This window comes from Rhinoderma darwinii, chromosome 13 (genome assembly GCF_050947455.1).
Source record: "Rhinoderma darwinii isolate aRhiDar2 chromosome 13, aRhiDar2.hap1, whole genome shotgun sequence".
In the NCBI taxonomy this organism is placed as follows: Eukaryota; Metazoa; Chordata; class Amphibia; order Anura; family Rhinodermatidae; genus Rhinoderma; species Rhinoderma darwinii.
The window spans coordinates 57831799-57857951 of record NC_134699.1 but is presented as its reverse complement, the minus strand read 5'-3'; the positions used below and the strand labels follow the sequence as shown (position 1 = coordinate 57857951).

The 26153-nt window shown below is 44.9% G+C and overlaps 1 protein-coding gene across 1 annotated transcript in view; it reads right to left on the bottom strand.

Annotated features, from left to right (window-relative positions):
• Nucleotides 1-15167: 15167 nt before the first annotated feature.
• NPLOC4 (NPL4 homolog, ubiquitin recognition factor) overlaps nucleotides 15168-26153 on the bottom strand; it is a 39300-nt gene continuing 28314 nt past the window's right edge. Inside the window, exons 15-17 of the mRNA XM_075845968.1 lie at nucleotides 24941-25057; nucleotides 22097-22199; nucleotides 15168-19653 (exon numbers count right to left, since the gene is read on the bottom strand). Of these exons, the coding sequence (XP_075702083.1) occupies nucleotides 19493-19653; nucleotides 22097-22199; nucleotides 24941-25057 (381 nt within the window). The 3' untranslated portion in view covers nucleotides 15168-19492. The remainder of the gene's footprint in view (nucleotides 19654-22096; nucleotides 22200-24940; nucleotides 25058-26153) is intronic.

The window sequence follows — 26153 nt, the reverse complement described above, 5'->3', positions numbered from 1 at the left end:
TTACTATAGATCTTATATAAAACAGAGCAAGAAGTCATCGTTAAAGGGGAACTCTCACCACTTCTTCTCCTCTGAAACAAACAGTAAACAATGCTGGGATTTATAAATTGCTCTATAGGGAGCCAAATTGCAAGTGTAGGAGTCCCAGGTAGATTTCTAAGCATGTGCAAATTTTTAGCCAATCACGATACAAATATAAAACCCTCTTACTCATGCGAGTGGCTAAAAAGCTTTACATGACTACTAGGGGAGCTCCAAACTGCAAGGATCTCTGCTAGGACCTCTGGGACAGGTTGGCACCACCACACACCTAAAGGCCATGGACGGGAGAAATGGGGGTTGTTTATGTGGCTAACCAGCGCTGGGCCCTTCTCTCTCTAGGGGCCACATAGGCTGCCTCTATGGTATGAACGCCCTTGAGGTGACTTCTAGCATTGTCTAGAGCAGTGGTCTCCAATCTGGTGTATTCCAGCTGTAAGGGCATGCTGGGAGTTGTAGTTTGACAAAAGCTGGAGAGCCCCAGGTTGAAGACCACTGCTGTAGAAGACCCATGGGGAAGAAGAGGTAGCAGCTCTCCTCTAGAAAGACTTGCCTAACAGAAGATTACATTGTAGACCATGGTCTATTTAAGTGCTGTATATATATGGGGCGTAATATGGCAGAAAGAGACAGAGTAAGTAATGCCAGCCTCATTGCCCCCTCTCGGCCCTCAGTTCAGTGGCTGAGACTGGTTTCTAAGGACTCACTGCCTGAAGACTATAGTTGCTAGGCAGTGTATCCCTAGCAACCAGACTGTTAAGGTGGACTGGATCTGGGTTGGCAGCAGAAAAAGTGAAAATCAGCTTGGCACCAGTCACTCCATATCTCACGGGGGGGGGTTAGTAATTTTATTTTGAGAGGACAACCTCATTGTTGTGTATTATGCCCATCAGCAGGCACTTTAACTTTTTTCACTCTTCGCGTTTGACCACCATTGTTTGTCAGGATGCCAGGTTTCAACTGGAGGGTTGGCACCATGGATGACTCTTTTGAAGTTGTGGGCGGCCTTGCAGGTGTCATGTGTCGTCCAGCATTCAACTGTTCCACAGAGGCTTCCACCCCATCAAATTTGGTGGTGAGATCTCCAAGACGTTCCTTTAATGCATTAAACTCTTTATACAAGTCGTCCAGAGCCTCGGAAAGTGACTTGATTCTAACGGGGGGAAGAGAAGCGAAATGATTAGACATTTGTTCCAAATTCCATGTAAACCTTTGATCCAAAGCAAAAAGGCTCCGTGAGGCCCTGGATCTACAAGAACATTTGAATGAGGCTTTTGAGGACCACCGAATAATTGCAGCAAAAAATGGTCTTTTAGAGGCGTGGTCCTCTCAAGGAAGAGGGACTATGTACCAAGGAAATCGGGGAATTGAATATCCGTCATAGACAAATATGGTTAGATCGGGGTTGGTCCTCTCAACATGGTGTTTTTTTGGAGAGGTTTCGATGATCCCCTAAGGGCACCACTGAAGTCTAAACGTTGGGAATCACTATCCAAAGTTTTCTTTATGGGGTCATGTTTAGGGGGCTGGATAAGTAAGGTCACATATCATATTACGAAGACAAAGACCAAATTAATATCCAATGGCAATCTTCAATACAGTGAAATACCTTTAATCCGGCATCTGATAATTCCGAGTCTGATCATACCGGAATTACCAGAAGAGCGGAAAACCAAAGAGGAAATTCTCCTGTTAAAAAATGGAGTGAGTTTTATAGACTATGACTTCCTGCTAATCCAGAATATTTAATAATCTGGCCTTAGTCATGTCCCGTTAATGCCAGATTAAAATAATTTCACTGTATAATGTATGTGTGATACTAGTTTCCATCTTTTGGTGGAAGCTGACTGAAACGGTAGGACTTAGCTTCCCTGGTCTCCATTGCAGCTAGAGCTATGGAAGAAGGTTTCTGATACAGCAAGCTGCCTCCCAGCTGGACACGAAGCCTCACCCCCTCTTTTTCTATTCGCATTGTTTTATATGCACTATTCCTGGATAGGGGAGACTTAATAGATGCCTCCTCGGCCAGGTCTGGCTCTGTGGAAGCATACCCCACGTGCCCCCGGGCTACATAGATACAGTAGATTTGCTGGACTCAGAGATGCTCACCTCCCGTAGTCAGGCAGTACTGTGTGATGGTCATACAGAAGCAGGTTCCTGAACTGTGTCAGGATGGCGAATTTCCAGTTGTCCAACACATTGGTTAGATTAGCACACCCCCGCATGTTCACTTTCTCCGCTGTGGAATCAAAGAAACGAGAAACATCTGAGAAGTGCCTATAACTAGAAACAGCAACCCACATCATTCACGTGTCAACTGCATCACATACCATACAGCTTAACACTTTATCATATGGCTGATGACAAGCTGAACTCCTCCAACACTGAGAGACATGCTGGACAGAGCATTCAGCGTAAACTAATTTAGAAGGAAGTTCATGGTGGAGCATCCTGAATAGCATTCAACATGCCCTAATGGGAAATATATAAAGGGGTTGTCTAGACGAGGGAATTTAAAGGGGTTTTCCATCATCGGCATTTATAGTGTATTGTAAGGATATGCCATAAATACTCTTTGAGGTCCAACCGTTGGTGCTCCTAAGAATGAGGATACCCACCCAGGGGTGGCCGAACATGTGTAGTCATCGTCCATCTATAGTAGAAATGGGAACAGCTAAGTGAGCAGTGAGGGATCTCAGGATTGGTGGCGGTCCGATAGATCAAAAGTCCACGATCAGACATTTATGGCATATCCTATCAATATGTCTATGATGGGAAATATTTTTTTTTAATTCTCTTCTTCAGACAACCCTGTGATCCTCCTATTATTAAAGGGGTTTTTCATAAACCCCATTAGGGAATTCTAAGTTTAGGATCCTCATCTCTTGGCCGGGGTAGACAACGGCTACAAAGAGCGTCGCTCTCTCTGGAGGACCTGTATTGTTCTACATTACACAGACAACCCATTGATATGAATGGAGACTGTGTAATTCTTGATTTCCTCTGTGGTGGCGCTGCAGGGAAATAGAACACTTACTGCCACGTTTCTCCACAGATTACAGCTGATCGCTGTGGTTCTTTGTAAAAAGTTTATGGTTGAGGACCTAACAAGTAGGGATTGTCCAAAGCGGAGAAACTCCTTTACCTTTAATGTTTATATGCTTTGACCACTGAAACCTTCACTTAAAGAGGTCCTCCCACCTGGGAGGGGCTTTCCACTCCGACTGATGGTGGGGAAGGGGGGGTTGAAAAGAGGACCCCTTCCTATGAAGTCTATTTGCCCTATTAGGGCATATGACCACTGATTTTCCTAATAGGGGGAACCTAATTAGGGATATTATGGCATTATTTTGTTTTTTACCCAACATTCCCGGAAAAGGGTGTTTACTATTTTGCATGCTTATCTCTGGAAAACAGCTCCAGACTCTCCATGCCACAACTACATCCCCTGTCTAACCATGACTGATCACTGTAGAACTGCTGTATCTCACCTTCTGAACGGTAGTCCCACTCCAATGGCTCCCGCTTCTGCTTTGAGGCAAAGCCTACAGCGAAAATCAACAACAGACATAGAAGGATCTTCTCCATGATGGGTCCTGAGACTGGAGGGAGAGTAGTAGAGGTTATATTCTTCCGCTGAGCTGACCTGAAAATTTATATGTTCTTCACCTCTCAGACCTCAAAAATATATTAATACCTTATTATTTTTCAACTGTCCAAAAAGGTTTTTTTTCCTTGTTGTGTCCCGATTAAGGCCCCATGCGGGCAACAGTAGATTTCGTCCGTAATTACGGACCCATTCATTTCTATGGCTGACTGGCACCTTCCCGTATATTTACGGGAAGGTGTCCATACCATAGAAAGGCTCCACAAAAGATAGGACATGTCCCATTCTTTGTATGGGAGCACGGCCCGAAAATGCGGGTGGCTGTCCACGGCCGGGCATGCACGTAATCAGGGACCGTGATTATGGGCATGGGGCCTAAGAGACTAGATGCATCCAGAAAATACACTAGATGGTGAAACGTATGTGGACGCCTGACCACCACACCTATATGAGCTTGTTGGACATCCTATTCAAGAACCATCGGTGTTAATATGGAGTTGGGCCCCTTTTGTGGTATAACAGCCTCCACTCTTCTGGGAAGAATTTCCACTAGATTTTGGAGTGTCTGTGGAAATTTTTGTGAGCATTTGTGGTGTTGGAGAAGGTCTAACTCGTAATCGCTTTTCCAGTTCATCCAAAGGTGTTGGATGGGGTTGAGGTCAGGGCTCTGTGCAGCCACTCGAGTTCCTCCATAACAAACTCCTCACCCCATGTCTTTATGAAGCTCGCTGCATGCACAGGGAACAGGAAAGGGCCAAACCCCAAGCTGTTACCACAATATTGGAAGCATACATTTGTGTAAAATGTTTTTTTTAATTATGTAATATTAACATTACCCTTCACTGGAAATAAGGGGCCAAACCCTGAAAAACAACTCCAGACCATTTATCCATCAAATGTTACAGTAGACACTATGAATTACGGTAGGCAGTGTTCTCCTGGCATCTGCCAAACTCGGATTCTGCGCCTCTGTACTCAGTGGCTTCGCTCTGTAAGATTGTGTGGTCTACTCCACCGTGGCTGAGCTGTAGTTACGCCTAGACGCTTCCACTTCACAATGATAACACTTAAAGGTGACTGGGGCAGCTCTAGTAAATAATAATAACACTAACATATGACTGTAGCAGATCTTGCAGATAATAATAGCACATATGACCGGGGAAGATCTGGAAGATAATAATAACACTTACACATCACCGGGGCAGATCTAGCAGATAATAATAACACTTACAGGTGACGGGGGCAGATCAGGCAGATAATAATAACACTTACACATCACCGGGGCAGATCTAGCAGATAATAGCACTTACGAGGGGTGACAGGGCAGATAATAACACTTACAGGTGACGGGGGCAGATCAGGCAGATAATAACACTTACAGGTGACTGGGGCAGATCTAGCAGATAATAATAACACTTACACATCACCGGGGCAGATCTAGCAGATAATAGCACTTACGAGGGGTGACAGGGCAGATAATAACACTTACAGGTGACCGGGGCAGATAATAATAGTACTTACAGCTGACCAGGGCAGATTTAGCAGATAATAATAACAACCCTTACAGGTGACTAGGACAGATCTAGAAGATAATAATCCTTACAGGTGACCGGGGCAGATCTAGCAGATAATAATAACCCTTACAGGTGACCGGGGCAGATCCAGCAGATAATAATAACATTTACAGGTGACCGGAGCAGATCAGCTATTTCACAAACTGACTTGTGGCAGAAGTAGAATTCTAGGTCAGTGCCACATGTAAACCACTGAGCTGTTCAGTACGACCCATACTACTAGCAATGTTAGTCTATGGAGATTACATGACTGTGTGCTTGATTTTATGCCCCTGTTTGCAATGGGTGTGGCTGAGTCAACTGAACTCAATAATTAGGATGGTTGTCCACAGAGTCGTTGTCTTGACTTTTGAAGACCTTCTTAGTTGGAACCAAAGGCATCTAATGCTACAATACAGAAGACTCCACTGGTGGAAGGTCTGGAGTTGTATAAGACAAGACTGTGTGAAGATGTGACCTAACTTTCCCAATCTTCCATTCTGTTGGAGTATCACAGCCCCTGCGTAGCAGCGGGAGTCAGGCACTTTGATAGTTGTGCAACTTCTAGTTTTTCCAGGTCTTGGCATAGAACATGGATTGAGCAACTTTAGAGTAAATGGATTGCATGTAGTTGTGTGGAGTGTGAGGAACACGGAGCTGGTGGAGCCGGATGTCCGTGTAACACGGGAGGTAACGTGTATGACCAGACACATCTGTTCTGGGAAGGATGAAAGTGTTCAGCACATTCTACATCTTCTTCCTGCATTTTACTGGTCACGCCATGCACAGAATCATCTCCAATAATAACATCCCCCCTGTACTCTGCAGGCAAGAAGATAATAACTTAAAAAACAACAAAGTGAGGCCGCCCCCCCTTGTGCTGGTTCATCACAACCCCCATCATCATATGGCAGGAGGTACTCCCAATATGACCGACCACTCAACATGATGATAATACAAATCTATTATACTCTATAGTGAAACACTACAACTCCCAACATGACCCGACCAATGGACATGACAATAATACAATTCTATTATGCTATATACATAGAGCACTACAACCCCCAAGATGACAATAATACAATTCTACTATACACTGTACATAGAACACTACAACTCCCAACATGTCCCAACCACTGGAAATGATCATAATACAAATCTGCTATACTCTGTACATAGAACACTACAACCCCCAACATGACCATAATACAATTCTATTATACTCTATACACACAACACTACAACCCCCAACATGACCATAATACAATTCTATTATACTCTATACACACAACACTACAACCCCCAACATGACCATAATACAATTCTATTATACTCTATACACACACACTACAACCCCCATCATGACCATAATACAATTCTATTATACTCTATACACACACTACAACCCCCAACATGACCATAATACAATTCTATTATACTCTGTACATAGAGCACTACAACCCCCAACATGACAGAACCACTGGACATAATCGTAATACAATTCTATTATACTCTGTACATAGAGCACTACAACCCCCAACATGACAGAACCACTGGACATAATCGTAATACAATTCTATTATACTCTATAAATAGAACTCAACTACTCCCAACATGACGCGACCACTGTACTTGTCCTACTACAATTCTATTATACTATATACATAGAACACTACAACCTCCAACAGGACCGAACCACTGGACATAATCATAATACAATTCTACTATACTTTGTACATAGAACACTACAACTCCCAACATTACTGACTATTGGACATGACAAAATAAAATTCTATTATACTCTATACATAGAACACTACAACCCCCAACATGACCTGATCGCTGGAAATGATCATAATACAATACTATTATACTTTATACATAGAACACTACAACCCCCAAACATGACCGACGACTGTACATAATACAACTTTATTCTACTTTATACATAGAACACTACAACCCTCAACATGACCCGATTACTGAAATGACCATTATACAATTCTACTATACTCTATACATAGAACACTACAACTCCCAATTTAAGCATCATCATCATCATCCTCATCTGTTCTGTTTAATCCTGGTATACCAAGGGCTGTGTATTCAGTGAAGAATTGCTGTATTACAGATGTAGCAGAGCTAAGTTTGTCATTTATCATAACTCATGTATTAATTGCAGATTCAGCTCTGCTACATCATGTGTGTTATCTGATAAACAGCCCGACTCTTATGTAACAGATTATTATTTTTTTCTTCTATGATGAGATTTCTCAGCTGCTTCTTCCCGGCTCTCCAGTAGACCGCGCGGGTCTAAGATACGGGTAGTGCAGAGAGTGGGACCCCCATCTGGTTAACATCATACCTGCTACTGCTACGTTGCTGCTCACCAGCGTCCCTCCAGACTCCCCAGTACTGGCCGTTTATAATCCTCGCCCACTTTCGCCTCTCTCTATCTCCTCCCTTTCTTGGGGGAGATCCAGCCTTTTGGTCTCACTAGGTTGGCTCGGAAAATTGGGAGCAGAAGACGGGAACTGATTGGAAGGGTTTGTACAAGATTAGAAAAACATGGCAGCTTTTTTCCAGAAACAGCGCCACACCTGTTCATTGGTTGCGTCTGGTATTGCAGCTCAGTGAATAGGGTTGAGCTGCAATACCACACACAACCTTGTGAACAGGTGTGGCGCCGCTTTTGGCCCAAAAAAATAAGCAGCCATGTTTTTCTAATCTTGTACAACCCCTTTATTAGGCCGTGACTCACCAGAGTGTCAGGGAAGTAGTTATGATTAGCCGTATATAAAAGGATATAGTGAATGAAATTTAAAGGGGCTCCCCAATTTGGACAATTCCTTTTTTATTAGGAGGGTCCCCGATAAGCTGATTATAGGGTGTCCTGCTGCTGGGGCCCACACAATCATAATCTGTAGAGGGAACTTGACAGCAAGTGTTCAATTTTCCTACAGCGCCACCCCAGGGGTAATTGAGTATTACATCGTTCTTTTTTTAATTCATCAATAAAGTTTATTGAAATTTCTATTAAAATAAAAAACTTTTTGACAACTGAGAAGAGAAATTAAAACATAGCATAACAAGATGTTAGCCGCTTCCCAACCGTTCACGGTCTTTTGACCACGGTTTACAGCGAGGTCATCTGGCGTCGCTGTAGGGAAGGCTGACGATCACGCAGTCTCGAAGCAGGAGCAGTCACTAACAGCACCTGTATTTAGAGAAGCCTTCTAAATAAGGCCGGGATCGGAGGAACATCCGAGCCGTGTAGTCCTTTGATCGCTGCGATCTGTGACCACGGCATGATCAAGGCGACTTCCCTCTTCAATTGCATCACTGGGTTTCCCGGTGATCCGATCTGGGACTGCGGAAGCCCTCTGCAGTCGGCCCTGGGGACCTAGAAAGGACCCCAGGGTTGTCTGTTCAATATGCCTGCTGTTAGGGCACACTATATGATGTCATAGTGACACAGTGTATTAGCATAGATGCTAATGCATTAAAAGTAAAAAATAAAAAGGTTAGCACTTCATAGGATAAAAAAAGTGTAACAAAAAAAATAAAGAATTGTCCACAAAAAAAGTAAAAAAAATGTTTTATTGCCCATATATTACATAAAAAAAACAAAAAAAAATCCTACACATATTGGGTATCTACACGACCGTAATAACCTGAAGAATTAATTTAACCGATTATTTAGCGTGAAATGTGAACGGTATGAAAAAGTTATATAAAATACAATGCCGAAAATTATTTGTAATCCCAAACTGCGCAAAAAAAAAATACAATTTCGCCCGCATCAAACAAGATCTCATATAGCCACGTCAATTACAAAAGTTTGGTTGCTAAAAGTCAAAGAGCCAAAAACTAAAAATTTAGTTGATCGTTAAGGGGTTAATATGCAAAATACATACATGATAATCCTGCAGTATAAACAGAAAGAAAACAAAGGATGTCATTCCCATGAAGGACACAGCGCGACATAATACAACTCCCGGAAATGTATGCCCTGACATCACAAACGTAACATCATCTACAACAGTGGCCCCCAATCACCGGGCCGCGGCCCAATAATGGGCTGTGTATCGATTGGTACTAGAATCGGTGGATACGCTGCCTAAAGTTACACTACCCCGGTGGCCGCAGGGAACAGGCTGGCCTGCTGGGATGACGCTTCATCCCATGTGACCGCTGCAGCCAATCACAGGGTGTAGCAGCAGTCACATGGGATAGAACGTCATCCCAAGAGGCCAGCCTGGAGGAAGATTCCGCCGCAATAAACGCAACTGCTGCTATTTGTTGCTTGTTTTACCTCCCCATTGAATTCAATGGGGAAAACCCGCAACAAATAAGCAGCATTTACGCAAATACAATTGACGTGCTGCAGAATAAAACTCTGCACTGCACGTCAACTCCTACATTTCCGCAGCGCGAGGAGGTTTGTTCAAATATCATCCACTCATTTCGCTCCTTGAATTCCTTAATTATTACGTTTATATGGGGCTCATCCAGATCTAAACTCAAATTGGAGAGAACAACAGCGTCCCAAAGTGGATGGTGGAATGGCTTTGTCAGATCTCTATCTATATTACCTGGCGGGCCAATTGCGGGACTGGTTTTTGGATGTGCCTTCCTTGGACTCAACTCACATGATAGCTTCCCTGGAGGCTGGTAATAGCCTAATTAGTTACCTGGAATACCCTCAATATACCCGATTTTCTGAGGTTCTTCCTCTGCATAGGGTGGCATTGATGGTTTGGCGGGCTTCCAAGACAGTGCTACATTTTAGGGACACCCTTCCAGATATACCTTTGTGGCATAATCCTGCTCTGCCATCCTTATTAGCCATATTTGATCCTCCGTATTGGCGGGGGGCAGGGAGTGAAGACGGTGGGAGATGTGTTTAGGGAGGGGTCCTTTCTAACTTTGCTTCAGTTGCAGGAATTACATGGCATCCCTCAATTACAATGGTCCCGTTACTTTCAGCTCCGCCACGCGTTTCGCTCTCAATTCCCGCCTTGTACTGTGGTTATTTCTGTATACCCCCTGATAGGCATATTAAAATGGCAGGGTCCAAAGGGGCTCATATCTGCATTGTGCTCATTTATTGGTCAGCAAAGGTGTTTGATAGGTGGTTATTACAGATCCCGGATCTTACTCCTGACGAAAAAACGGATATCTTCAGTTCTCACTTAACGGTCTCTCCGGCGACCAATAATAAACTGATCCAGTTGTATATTGTTCATCAGCATATTTAACGCCTGTCAAACTACAAAGAATGGGCAGAATGTCCACTTCGGCATGCCACAGATGTTATGGTTTAGAAGCGGATTTCTGGCACCTTATGTGGGATTGCCCTTACATCTCTACCTTTTGGCCACGTCTTTAACCTTCTCACATCCCTTTGCCTTTTTCTCCCAAAATTGCATTGTTGGGTATTTCGGATGAAGATCAATGGCCACATTACACACGCATATTTTTGAAAGAGTCTTTATTCTTGGCTAGGAAAACTATAGCTCTACATTGGATGGCGGACAGACCGCCATCACTTTCCCAATGGAAGACATTAGTGAACGCCCTCGTACCCTATGAAAAACTGGTGTATCAACATAGGGGTTGTCCGGCTAAGTTTCAGAAGATTTGGGGATGTTGGTTGGACACCACTGACTCTATTGATGCGGGAGACTCTTGATGAGTTATTTTGATGCTATTTTATTATATGTTCGGCTGGTATATCCGCTTCTCTGTTTGGGCATGTACTTCCGGGTGGCACAGACGATATGTTTTGTTCTTTCTGTTCATAAGGATTAATTACTGTAACAATTTTTGATAATGTTGCTCTTGCACTTAAAATGTTTCTAATGTATTTGCTCCTCTGACATGTGCATTGCAAACTTATGTCGATATGTTTATTATATATCATCCACTCTGCTGCTACTGTATTATGCTGCGGATTTAACGCAACAATTTTTTTGCTAAGGAGGTGGGTGTGGGTTGGGGGTGGTATCACACGCATTACAAAACCCAGTAAAGTGCATATTATAAATGTAATAATTAAATTATACAATATGCACTTTACTGGGTTTTGTAATGCGCGTGATACCATCTCCCCCCCCCCCCCCCTCCCCGCCGGTCTGTGGAAAAATTGTCCTGACACTGGTCCTTGGTGCTAAATAAGGTTGGGGACCACTGATCTACAAAACAGCAAACAGTGGTAGTGTAGTGTAATAAACAGCGTAAAGGAGTCGTGCGTGCCACCTAAAATTAGGAGAAAACCCTGAGTAAGGGGTCCAGTCATCTACAGTGAAGGATCCATTAGATGGAAAGCTAGACGTCACTATGGAACCACAGTCAAGGGGACACATGAAAGACGAAGGGCGGATTTACACGAACGTGATATTCGTCCATGCAACGCGTGTGATTTTCACGCGCCTCGCACGGACCTATATTAGTCTCTGGGGCCGTGCAGACTGTCCGTGATATTTGCGCAGCGTGTGTCCACTGCGAAAAACTCACGACATGTCCTATATTTCTGTGTTTTTCGCGGATCACGCACCCATTGAAGTCAATGGGTGCGTGAAAATCATGCATGTCACACGGAAGCACTTCCGTGGGACGCGCGTGATTCGCACAACAGCAGTGCTTTTCTGTTTACAAACATCCAAACGGAGTGTCATAATGATGGAAAATCACGCAGCCGCACATCCTCTGTGATGACACACAGAGCTGTTAAGTGCACTTAACTTCCATATTTCACATTTTTTAAAGCCGAAGTAGCATTGATGGAGTGTATTTGGTCACAAGGGGAGCGGGAACCATCAGAAATGTACAATTTCTCCAGCATGGCGTATGAGAGAAAAGTCCAGTCAGCCACTGATGGAAAGGACTCCGGATCTATAAAAAGATAAACCTTGCGGTCAACCGGGACTGTGACACCCGTCACGTCATGGAGAAACTTGCGGATTTGCTCCCGAAACCCTCAGAGAACAGGGCAACAATAAATGGAAGGCGGCGCCAGAGGTCTCCCTAAACTTTGGGCACATGTCTGGCTTAAATTTTCAGAGCCTGCTAGTCGTCACGTAGGCGCTATGCAGAATATGTGGGAGACAATCAGGAGTAGGCACACCGAGCACGTCACTGCCCGTGCCATACCAATACAGGCCTTCAAGGGGTTAACCTGCACGTAGACTCGCTTCAAGCACTGACCCGTAGGCAATGTCTGCTTAAAACCGATCCTGGGGCGTAAATACTTACATGGTTATGTCATGTAAGTGGAGTAATCAAGATACAGCAGCCAATGACGCCACGCAGTGGTAACCTGTTGGCCAGGGTTACATATGGCATGGGTAATAAGAAGTGACTGGCACGGCCTCAGGGGTGGCATATAAAATCGCTGAGCGCTCTCGACATCACTCACAGGTAATTTATTCAAGACGAGAAATGGATTTCAAGCAGCTCTGAGGGGGTAGCAAGGGATTGGAAATAATCTTGGCGGTCTGGAACCCATTCCTGTATGACGGGAGAGGAACGCGGAACATGCCAGGAATTCTTGGCAAGAGGGGATTTTTAGATTTTCTTCTAAAATTATGGAGTATTTTCTAATGATTTAAAGGGGTTGTACAGGATTGGAAAAACATGACTGCTTTCTTCTGAAACAGTGCCACACCGGTCCACAGGCTGTGTGTGGTATTGCATCTCAGCCCCATAAACTTTAATGCAGCTAGACTGCAATACCAGACACAACCTATAAACCGGTGTGGCGCAGTTTCTGAAAGAAATCAGCCATGTTTTTCTAATCCTGTACAACACCTTTAAGTTGTGCGTGTTGTATAACGACAAGCATTGGGGGCGCTCTAGTGTTGCTGCTGGGGGCGCTACTATTGGTGGTGGTCCTGCTGCCATGATTCTTCTGAGCTCCAATAATAGGATCCACCACTATTACCCAAAATGCTCTTATAGGGCTTTTAGCAAGTAGTTGTTTAACCCCTTAACGCCATTCATGTACGGCGGATGTGCGTTGTGACAATACATGGGTGGGTGCGGACAAAATATTCCCTTTTTTTCACACAAATGTTAACAATGGAAAAAATGTACATAATTGGTATTGCGGTCTGTAAAAGTCTGACCCATTAAAATATCACGTTATTTAATCGCCGAGTAAATACGATAGGGAAAAAAATACACAACGCCAGAATTGCTGTTTTTTTTGTCACCTCGCGTCCAATAAGAAATGAAATAAAAGGTGATCAAGTACCCCAAAATTGTTCCAATAAAAACGGCAGCTCGTCACGCAAAAAACAAGCCCTCACACCGCTCCATCAACAGAAAAGTAAAACAGTTGTGGCTCTCAGAAAACAGCGACGCAAAAACAGGATTTAGAAGAAAAAAAAAGGCTTTTTTGGTATGTAAAAAAAAACTATAAAAAAAAAAACTATATAAATTTGGTATTGCCCTAATCGTACGGACCCGCAGAATAAAGTTAAAATGTCATTTTTGCCGCACAGTGAACGCCATAAAAAAAAAACTGAAAATACTTTGCCGGAATTGCGTTTCATTCTTGCAGTTCCACCGCAATTTTTAAAAATATATAAATTACTCAATACATTATATGGTGTCATTAAAAAAATGCAACTTCTACCGCAAAAAAAACAAAGCCTCCTACGACTGTTCATGGGAAAATAAAAAAATGTTAAAAACGAAAATTATCTGTGTCCTTAAGGGGTTAAAAGCGGCTATATCTTCAGAAAATTATTTAAATCAGGTTTAAAATACATTTTTTTTAAAAATGTGTGTTATTTTTCTTTATTCTTAAATATTACAGTTATCACAGTGGCCGCTGGAGCAATCACAAATAGCAGACGTTTCCTGTTCTACGTAGCTCACTTGTTAGCTTTGCTGTATAGACAGGCACAGCATGAGCAGAGTCATCTCAATATCATTAAGCCTAGACAAGGTAGGAAAGTAAATGCCCTATTACACGGGCCAATGATTGGGAAACGAGCGGTCACATGATCATTCGTTCCTGTGTAATCAGGGCAACTATCAGCTGATGAACGAGAAAATGCTCGTTCATCGGCTGATCTGCTCTTTTAATGCAGCATTAAAAATCATCGGTGTTGGCAGCACATCTCGGTGTGTAAACAGAGCGTTGCGATGCTGCCGACATGATGACAACGTATAGGGACGAGCGATTGTAGTAACAAGCGCTCGTCCCTAAACATATCCAATCATTGCTCCCTCAATTCACTCCCCTATATTTCAGCTACCATAAATGCATACACCCTGCCGTACAGGAAGTGCGTGTCTCCAATATTGCTGCCCTCTGAGGTTTATAAACAAAAAAAATAAAAATAGCTACAACTACATAAAACATTCCCTTTAAACAGACATTTAAGAACTTTAGTCACAGACGTCAAGACGTAGGTTCAAATATTGGTGCCGTTGCATCGATGACATACCCATTGTATACACACATCTGGACACTAGATTGTACACCATATATGATTAGATCTGGTTTTGCAGAGTTTGCGTCCTTCATTAAAGTGAATGAAAACCCCAAGAGGAATGCAAAGTGGCAGGACAAATGTGGGCACTCATACCCCAACGTAGCATCACCTTCAAAGGAGGACCACAAAGTAGGAAGCATACAGTTGTGAAAGTTTCTTTTTTTTTTAAATGTTGTCATATTGATATTACCCTTCACTGGAAAGAAGAGACCAAACCCTAAAAAACAGCCCCGGACCATAAAGTCTACTCCACCACGTTACAGTAGGCCCTATACATTCGGGTAGGTATACGTTCTTCCGGTATCCGCAAAACCCCAGATTCTTCCATTTGACTGCCAAATAATGAGACGTGATTTGTCACTCCAGAAAACACACTGCTTTACACAACTCCAGCCAACGCTTGGCATTGTGCAGAGTGATTGGACTTCAAAAAGAAAACACAAAAACAATGGTGGGTATTTTCAAGCATTTATTTCAATTCAACAGTGCTAAAATACACACGGCTCTGTCTGACGCCTCTTGTCCCACACTTTTGTAAGCCCCAGCAAGAAAGTACACCATGAGGAGGGGAAAGATAAAAAGAAAATCAGAGGTCACACGGCACTACACTCCAAAAAGATCTCTGGTCTACTCACAACTAGTGGCCACTACTGAAGGAAGGTTCATCTCACCTTGTAGTAGTCCTCTCCAAAGCACCCAAAATACCTTCTCCCCATGAACTTGTGTCTATGGCAAGCTGGTTTGAGCAAATTTCCAACTTTGGGTCTCCTGCTGATTGGACGAAGTCGGTGACAACCCAATTGATTCTTATCAATGGAAATATTAAAAAAAAGGCACCGGTCACCAGATCGAGACCAAATTTATGAGGTGCCCTACCAAGGTGAAATCCCACCAAACAGTCCATCATCCTCGGTGGGCTGTTTGCTCCTCCATGCTATAGGCAATCAAGCTGCTCTGGGCACTCTCGGCAAATTGGATGCACCAAGATGATTCACAAGATGGGACCATTTGGTAGATGCGGATGATTTGTTAAAGTATCTCATAGATCTCCCAACATCAGAATTCCTGTAAATATTATTGGTCATTAGTCTGAATACATTTTTTATGTTGGTCAACCCAAAAATACAGTTATGAATTTTTTTCTCTAGCCAGAACTATTGGTCATCAAATGGTCACTTCAATTGTAGCAAAATATCTTTATATGTATGGAGATGTAAGTTCCGATACCGGGCGATTTGCAGGGATCAGATCTACATGGGAAGTTTTTCAGACTGTAACTTGTGCTGTTTTTGGGCAAGGCTGACTTTTTTTTGTGCAGTTTTACCCCATTGATTTTAACGAGAAAAAAACCACAACATAATAACCAAGTGTAATAGTCGTGGAATGGATTTCCTTATGCCACATGTGAACCCACCTTGAGGCTTTTTACTTTAAGAGTTGTACAAGACTATGAGGAAGCCACTTCAGATGGTTTTTTTCTTCTGACACAAGAGCCACCCTCATCCATGGGCTGTGTCTGATCTTGCAGCCTAGCCCCATTTAATCAATCTGACCTGCAATACCCAACACAGCCCATGGACAAGAGTGGCGCTGTGTCAAAGAAAAAAAAGAAAGAAAGAGGGGCTACAGCTCTACCGTAGGCCCGGACACAACCTCATAGTGCTCTGCAACCCCCTTTAAGGGCTGTTCCTAGCAACTAGACTATGGCTTTTGTGTTCTATACTTAGGGTATGTTCACACGACAACGCCAAATACGTCTGAAATTCAGGAGCTGTTTTCTCCTGAAATTTCAGACGTTTTTGCATGTACTCGCGTTTTTCGCGGCGTCTTTTACGGACGTAATTGGAGCTGTTCTTCATTGGAGTCAATGAAAAACGGCTCCAATTACGTCTCAAGAAGTATCCTGCACTTCTTTGATGCGGCCGTAATTTTACACGCCGTCTTTTGACAGCGACGCGTAGTATGACAGGTCGTCGGCACAGAACATCGTAAGACCCATTGCAAGCAATAGGCAGATATTTGCCGACGTATTGGAGCCGTTTTTTCAGGCGTAATTCGAGGCGTAAAACGCCTCCATTTCGTCTAAAAAGAGGTCGTGTGCACATACCGGACAGGGACTGTGTAATCGAGCGCCGATCAACGAAGAGCTCGTTGATCGGCGCTCATTTCACAAGGTCTAGTATGGGGACGAGCGCTTGTTACTACGATCGCTTGTCCCTGAACATGTCCATCATGTCGGCAGCACGTCGTTGTTTACACAGGGAGAGGCGCTGCCACCAACGATAATATTTCTTGCAGCATGAACGATACTATCAGCTGATGGACGAACGTTTGCCCGATAATTGGCCCGTGAAAAAGCGTCTGAAGTGGCCCATACAACACAAGACTGACAACTTTTGGCTGTCAGTCATCAGTCTCCCCTCTTCTAACAACCCTCATCGCCCGACTATCTAATATGGATGGGGATGTCCTGACTCTACTGCCACTAGCAGATATTGTATATCAGCCGTACTGACCCTCTAAGCTGCTGGCTGTCCTGTAGAATGACAAAGGCCCCACGCACACAAACTGATTTTTGCGTCCGCAATTCATTTCAATGGGCCCATGCACACGGCCGTGGTTTCCACGGTCCGTGCATCGCCCAGGACCCTGGACCAGGCTCATGGACATTAATGCACGCGGTCATGTGCACGGCCCGCGATTTGCGTGTAACACTCCGCGGCCGTCTGTGCCGCAACTCGCGGCCGTGCACACCAATACGGTCGTGTGCGTGAGGCCCAAGACGCCTCTGTCTAGTGGAAACAAGTTGTTATCCGAGTAATACTTTCCACGTACAGCACTTGGCTGGTTTTAATGCTGCAGGACACGGCAACAACTAGTAAGGTCAGCTGAACGCAGAGAATCACATACATTTATCCTACAAATCTGATTAATAGTGCAGCCCGGGATGGGGTATAGCATGGGATCCACTGGGCTTACCCATCTCACAGCCCAAATCCAGCTCCAAGTCATGTCAGACAGTCTAGTTGCTAGGGATAGACTGCCTAGCTACCACGGCCTTCCCAATGATGTTGCTAGGCAACACATCCCTGGCCGTACTGTTCTCTTACGGTCGTATTAATCAGATTTTAATACAATTTGGTGGTAGATTTGGAACCTTTTTAACAATCAGAAATGTCCCCTCTGTCTTTTCGATGCATTTAGGCAAAATAAAATGTTTCCCTCCCACCTAATGATGTATTGGAAAAATAATGATAAACCCCCTAGGGCAGTACTAATAAGGCACTCTGCAAAGTTATGGGGGTCAGATGGACTGATATATGGACTTTTGAGCCCTGAGAGGCTTGGATTGATTGTATTTGCCTATGGAAATGTATCCATTATATACACTATTACTGGTTGTGCTACTGGGATATGGAAATCTATGGGAGCTATAATAGATGGAGATTTACCTCTTTAGCCCAATATAATGTGAATACGCCTTTTATTCCAATCGTCTGCTACAACGACGGGGTTTATAAGATCAGAGAACACAACATTCTGCTTATTTCCTTTCAGTTAATGGGGCCTTGTTTGACATTATGAAAAGCAAAATGAATAAACACGCCATGTAGTGGTTGTGATTTCTCAATAAATATAAACCTTACGTGGCTACAGATTCTCCTTGTAGAGGGCAAAAGGGATGTAAGAGATTAAATAAAAAAGGGTCTGCTTGTTGGCCCCAGAAACAGCGCCACTCTTGTTTATTGGCAGCATCTGGTATCGCAGCCTAGCCTTAGTCAAGTAAATACAACAATACCAGACGCAACCCATTAACTAGAGTGGCGCTGTTTGGTTATAAAAAAAAATCTATCTTCCAGAATGCGGAAAACTTTCTTTAACGCCCCCTATAGGTGATTGTTTGACCCAACCAAGAGCTTTGAAGCACCATATGGGTAAGAGCCAATCCAAAGACACCAATCAGTAGTCCATTTCCAAAACAGAGCTGCACACAGACGAGTGTTTCTACTTTGGCTAATGCCAGATTTGTCTTTGAAGGCTCGTTGTGGGGTCTAACCGTGACCTATAGGTAGTGCTGATCTATTCTGCCTCTATTAAGCGCTCTTAAACCCCCAACCCCGATATAATTGGCTCGGACTGAAATTAACCCGAATTCGTCAGCTCTATACATGCATTTCCCATTAAGAAAAAAGAAGTATTAATGACATAAAGTCCACCCAGACGTCTGCCTTTAATCTAAGATGTTGGCGTATAAAGTAATACTTGCAGAACACAGTAATGGTGGATAAAAAAACGGTTGTTTCTCCGATGTTGGTGTGTGCTCGGTGCCAATCCAGATGAAGCCGGAGTGACAAGTAAAGCGACGCCGTGCTGACAGATGCAAAAAAACAGGACTGGCGCTTTTCATATAAGTTACATCTTCAATGGGGAAAAGTAATATTCGTCAAGACGTAACGGGCTGAACCAGGCTCCATTTTCAATCAAGGAGTTGAATGTGTAAGAAGATACGCAGGAAAGGTCAGTGGTGCCAGCCCAAGCTGTAGAACTGGCATCAAACAGTCCTGTAGGCAAAGCAAAGGGCGAGACAACACCTTATAAATCCACCCCCCCTCCCATACTTAATGGGCCGGGCTTCTGTCGTGGCCGGTGGGCTCTACATACTACCCTTGGAGAATGGACACACTCAAGACGTCTCCTTCACGCAGCCCTACACAAGCAACATCATAGGGTGGGGCTGGTATGAGATCAGCTCCCTATAGAAGTGCCTTCTTGCTCCGATGCTAGGTCCGGGGTAGGCGGCACATCTCGCACTGGTCTGTCCCCGCCTGGTTCATGAAGGTGCAGTGTTGGCAGGACCACATTGCCGTGGACGAAGTCGCATGCGTGGATCCTCCGATGGCTCCATAATCCTGAAGCTCTGAGGGTTGTACCCCAACTGTGCCTGAGGAAGGAGAAGCAACACTTTACTTAGAAGAACTGGTACACATAACCCCAAGCGATCAGACTGATATATCCAGCGTAACCTACGGCCTTGCGGATTGGGCACCTGTTCAATACCCCGAAAGGGCACCAGTGTTGGCACTGTACCTGCCCTGTGTACTAGTAAGCAACAAGACGTGCTTTGACGATGCCTACCTGGCTGGGTAAGCTCAGAGAGGGACGGCACTGACTATCTCCCTATGGTGCAAACTAGATGTTGGACCCCTTGATCAGTGCTTGGGAGGGAATGGGTGCAAACGCAACATAGCCCATCTCCATCAGCAAAAATATAAAGCGGACCTGTCACCAGATCATATAAGTTGAACTGGTTTACTATCCTGAATAGCACTGTCTCCACGGTACCAGGGCCGTTTTTCTTTTTTTCCTGGACCACCCTCGCCCGTTCCAGAGATATGGTTCACGGGGCGTGAACTACTCTCAAGCTGCCTCGCACTGATTGGTCCGCATCAGAGGCAGGGAAGCTAGCTCCACCCCAATGGATCAGTTTTTAATGGCCGATTTTAATAAATCAATACATGTCAAGGCCGTTTAAAGCTAATCAGTCACAAGGGGATTCAATTGTATCCAAGCCCTTAGGACGTGGATACAATTGACAGCGCCGGCGAGGCAAGCGAACCATTTGGTGCTTTTTTGTGCTGGAGGCGGAGCGATGACATCATTGCGCCACCTGCATGGAGCCAGTCAGAGGAGACCAGACCTGTTGAAGAGCACAGCGTGGAATCCTGGAGAGGGGGCACCATCTACAGGGGGCACCATCTACGTGGGGCACCATCTACGTGGGGCACCATCTACGTGGGGCACCGCGTGGCACCATCTACAGGGGGCACCGCGTGGCACCATCTACAGGGGGCACCATCTACAGGGGGCACCATCTAAGTGGGGCACCATCTACAGGGGGCACCGCGTGGCACCATCTACAGGGGGCACCGCGTGGCACCATCTACAGGGGGCACCGCGTGGCACCATCTACAGGGGGCACCGCGTGGCACCATCTACAGGGGGCACCGCGTGGCACCATCTACAGGGGGCACCGCGTGGCACCATCTACAGGGGGCACCGCGTGGCACCATCTACAGGGGGCACCGCGTGGCACTATCTACAGGCGGAAGATCATGTGACCTTCCTTTTCAAATTTCAGGGGTTGAGACCGGAAAAAAAAAAAATCCTGATAAAGAAAAACGGATGAATTTAATGGCCGTGAAAGACGGATGAAAGTCGGTGGTTAAAACCATTTAGACATCCGGGAAATAGATGAAAATTTTGAGACCCACTGATGCAAAGCAGCCATGAAAGACTGACAGTTCGTTTTTTTATGGCAGTAGTGTGAATATAGCCTTACACATGGAAAATGGTTTGCACTGTTGCAGATTTTCTTCTATTTATGGCCCTTAAAGGCCAGCACCCCAGAAAATATTAACATGCTGGTTGTAGAATTGCCTCGTCGATGACCGGAGATGACGGTCAGACTTCATGAGCACCTAGTAATGGACTGTATAATGAGGAACAAACGTGACTGAGATTTGCAGCGTCTGTACTGAAGCCAATGATCGATCTTGGCTCATCACTTCATTCAGATCTGCCAAAAATTCCTTTACTAGTGATTGTCCTCTCCATAAAGTCTATTCTATCTTCATTAGTCTGTGTGTACAAAGAAACGGATGGAGACCAAAAATATAGGTGGAGTTCCCCTTTAAATTGAAGTTCCCCTTTACAGAACCAATTGGCTCCTATGTTTTTTGTTAAAGTGCCCAAACCCCTCTGGGGCTATTTGTAGGTTTGGACCGAGTACAGCTCTACAGAGCACCACAGCAAATCCATTTTGGAAATTGGTGGTGGTCACAGCTCAAGGACCCCCTAATCTGAACTAAGGTGGAGTTTCACGTTAAAAAAAATAATTCTGAGATTAGGAAACCCCCCTGAAGCCCCCTCATATTGAAAAGTAACTAAATAAAATCCTCGAAATTCTGCTCTAGTAACTTTGCTCTCATCGTGGTCATGAGTGAGTTGTTTTTCTCTGGCGTCAGCCAATGTATTGTCCTCTTTATTTATCACCTGACCCCAGTATAAGTGATAAATATCTGATCGGTGGTGGCCCGACCTCTGGGGGCACCACCGATGCCGAGAACGCACATACCGTGCTATTCCTGGGGGGCCCCATAGGAAAGGAGCGGTAGTGCGTCTGCTCGGTCACCGCTCCCTTTATTTCTATAGGGCTCCCAGGAACGGCAAGGTTAGTCCGTTCGTTCTCGGAAGCGGTGGTGCTCCCAGAGGTCGGACCCCCACCGATCAGATATTTATCACCTGTCCTGTGGATAGGTGATAAATATGGATTATGGGAAAACCCCTTTGTTATTATTTTGGTTACCCTATTTTGTGGTACTCACTGCACAACTGCTCGATTGTCGCCCACTGCTCCGATTTCTTCCATGTCTGCGCAAGTTCTTCATTCCTGGTCCTCACGGCATCCAAGAGCAAGCTAATACTATTCTAAAAAAAGAGGGAAAAACAGACCATAAAACTCAGAGCAACTGCTGAATTAAAGGGGAAGTAAATGTTAAACGTCCTCTCTATTTGCGGTCCAGTTGAATACACTCTATTGCTCCCTGTTGTCAGCCACTCAGGCTAGGCAGAGTTTTTCCTGCTCGTTTATAGTACAAATGCTACTCAAGCCGGGCGATAAACCTTTACATGAGGGAATAAACCGTCTACGGTCCTGACCACCAGGCGAGCACGGACATCCCAGCTGCTGAGCACATGCTCTAGAAGTGCGATTTCCTGCCAATAAAACAGGGACTGGTCCCTTGCCAGTGTCCCAGGCTGCCAACTGCGAGTGTGAACGGGGAGGTCTCTGGCCCGGCGCGGACATGTGTGTACGATATCTCGCAGTTGGGATATAGGACGCTGGTGTAGGTGGAGTAAATACACACTAGACCAGCAATGAAGGTGTTAAACTCTGCCGATCCGGGGAGTGCGGCAGCCGTTCAGTGCCGAGGCCACGGCTACGACTTCATGGCAGCCCCTGTATGTGGTTATTATGTCCTCCTTTTACTATAATCTGGGCGCTCTCCACCTGGCAGAAAATAAAACTGGCCCGTGTTTTGGAGGTTGGCAAAGCAAATGGAGCGAATGAAGTTTCCCTACAGAGCGGTGACATAGGTCTGTGCTATAGAAATAGATAGAGGTCAAAATTAGATGCAGGCAGCCCCTTATCAAATATTGTGACTGGATATACCACCAAAGTGGGGTTAAATAACGGGCCACATATACTAATGAGCACTTATCAGTCATTACAACCAGTCTCTGCTACCCAATTGCTCCTTTAAGGCAGTGTGTGCCGCCCGAGTCACGCCCGTGATCCGTGGAATGATAGGACATTTTCTATCTTTCCACGGATCAGAGAGTTGGGTCCGTGATTCACTCCCTGAAGTGAATGGGTCCGTGAAAACTAGCGGTTGCGTCTCAACGGCCCACGTGGCACTCGGTCGTGTAAGTCTTTTCTTCTTAGTGCAGAGATTGCAAAGAACTACTCGTGATTATACCAATAACTGTAATGATCAGCGACCCGACCGGAAAACACGATATTTCCAGACGGGAAACTTATATGGTCGTGTATTTGTAGTTGATTTTCACTCTGAAGATGCCATTTTTGGGTTTCTGAAGCGGAATCTAAAACCAGTCTGTGAAGGCAGTGCACTGTATAGCGGATACCCCTCCAGTCACCCCGGGGGGAGGGGTACAGGAACTTATCTTCATGATCTCACCCCTCTTACCAATCACAGAGGTTTTCTCAGATTGTCATATTTAGGGGTGGGGGTCTTCTTTTTCCTACTACAGGGGTGTGAGGTTGAGCAGTTATACGTATAGTCACCCCGTGCTTTACTGACCTGGATATTTACTGTCTGTTATCCGATGACTGTGTGAAGATATGGACACATAAGGGACATGTATGAACTCGGCACGTCCGGAACTTTTATTATTAGATGTTGTTCGTCTTGGGCTTTACTTGGATCAGCCACAAATGTGACTTTTTATGCTTTTTTTTTTTTTTTTTTTTACACCATTTTTTGCTTTGATGCAAAATTACACGAAGGCGCCAATGAGTGTAAAGTGAAGGGTGCTGACCATGTGTAATGTGTCTACTTTCACAAAATATATGGGTATGGGGGGGGGGGGGATTTTCAAATTCTGTTTTTTGAGAAAATTGTCGTGGCAGTATAAGGGTTAAAAGGCCTAATTATTTGCTCTATCACTTTGCCTGTCCATAGGAGATCAGCCCAAAATACGTCATGCAGCTTTAAGAGTATTTCACATAGAAACACTTCACACTTGCGAGTTCTGCTTCACATAATCCCCTATTACATCCTTGAACTTTTGGCCTGTAGGATTTATGGCTCATACATGTGCTGCCCAGCTGTGTACTGCCCACGGTTAACTCCTCCTGTCCTACAAAGCGCAACAAGCTATGGGACATCACGGGGGTGTCTTGTACATAACCCAACCTTGCGAAGGCCGAAGCATTGCCAACTGCCTGGCACTGTGTACAGGGAAAAGAAAGAGGCATGACCATATTACAGAAACCTGGGGTGGATCCAAATCCTCAAATATGTCCCCACTCAGGACTGCGACCATTCATGCCAGGCAGGATGTAGATGGTGATCTGGATCTACACTAGGTCTCATGACAACACTGCACCGCACCAGGCCATGTTATCATCAGACTCAGTAGTGCAGCCTCAGGCTTTGGGCCTGCAGCGTCAATATGTTAGCATAGAAAATATAACTAATGATTTTCTTGGTAATGCCTGTGAACCCCTTGGTGTATTAGGGATTTCCATAAAGGGGTTAAAAATGATCTGAAATAAAGCTCTTTAATGTACGGGACATCGGAGGAAGGAGCGCGAGCTCAGTCTGTAAAGCGCAGCCACTATCTGTGCACATAGCTGCAAGGACAGAGCAACCAACATGGATTTCTATGGAAGGATCCCCGTTATTACAGCCATGCAGGAGGATGGGCAAGTGGGGACGGCATATGACACCGAGGACGGCACATGACACCGAGGATTTGACCAGCTCGGGTCATGCCAAGGAACTGGTCAGATAAATAGGATGACGGCCTGGCAGTGGTCATTTATAATCGGGGATGACGACGACGACGACACATATGTTCCTGATACATTTAGAACAACCTCCTGTTCAGGGGGCTGCCCCCGCCAGGGTGTTGGTGCTCACCTGTAGCGGCATCACTTCATTGGTGACTAAGAAGAGGAGTAGATGGAAATCGGAGATGATCTCAAGGAAGATGGATGATGGATTCTGGGAGAGATATGTTGCCAAGCTATGGAAATCCTGTACATCAGAGAGAGAAGAAAAAAGGTCAACACCGACTCGAAATTCAATATAATATACACACGTTACATTGAGACTGCCCATATATCACTGCGGCAGGCACTGCTTACAGGAAGGGGGGATTGTGGCTGGCACCTAGAAGGAGGCGGCACAGAATTATAGAACACAAACCCCAGTAAGTGGTGCATTATCTTATATAGTGAATGGGTCTGAGCTGCAATACCAGACACTGGCCATAGAGAAGAGAGGCGCTGTTAAATCTCAGACTCCCTCCAACTCTTCGAGTCTACCAATTACACTATATGGCCAAAAGTAAGTGGACACCCGAACATCACATGTATATGAGATTGGGCATCCCATTCCAAAACAATGGGCATTAATATGGAGTTGATCCTTTTCGCGGCTATAACCTCCACTCCTTTGGGAAGGAAGATTTTGCAGTGTCTGTGAACTTTGTGCCCATTCAAACACAAGAGCATTTGTGAGGTCAGACACTGATGTTGGAGGAGAAGGTCTGACTCACAATCGCTGATCCAATTCTTTCCGAAGGAGATGGATGGGGTTGAGGTCGGGACTCTGTGCCGCCACTCCTCGCCCCATGTCTTTATGGAGCTCGCTGTGTACACAGGGGCAGTGTCATTCTGGAACCGGAAAGAACTGAACCCAAAACTGTTCCCACAAAGTTGGAAGCTACAATTGTGTAGAAGGTCTTCGTATGATGTAATATTAACATTGCCCTTCACTACAAATAAGGAGCAAAACCCTGGCATTGTGCATGGGGACCTTAAGCTTGTGTGCAGTGATCAGAGACAAAACATTTCATGAAGCTCCGGGTGCACCATTGTGGTGCTGATGTCACTTTCAGAGGCAGTGTGGATCTCTGTAGGGAGTAATAGGCAATTTTTACGCGCCACGCTCTTCAGCAATCGGCGGCCCCGCTCTGTGAATTGGCACAGTCCACTGTTTCGTGGCTGAGCTGTTATCACTCTTAAGACGCTTCCACTTGACGCTTCCACTTCACAATAATAACACTTACAGGTGACCGGGCCAGATCTAGCAGATAATAGCACTTACAGGTCACCGGGGCAGATCTATC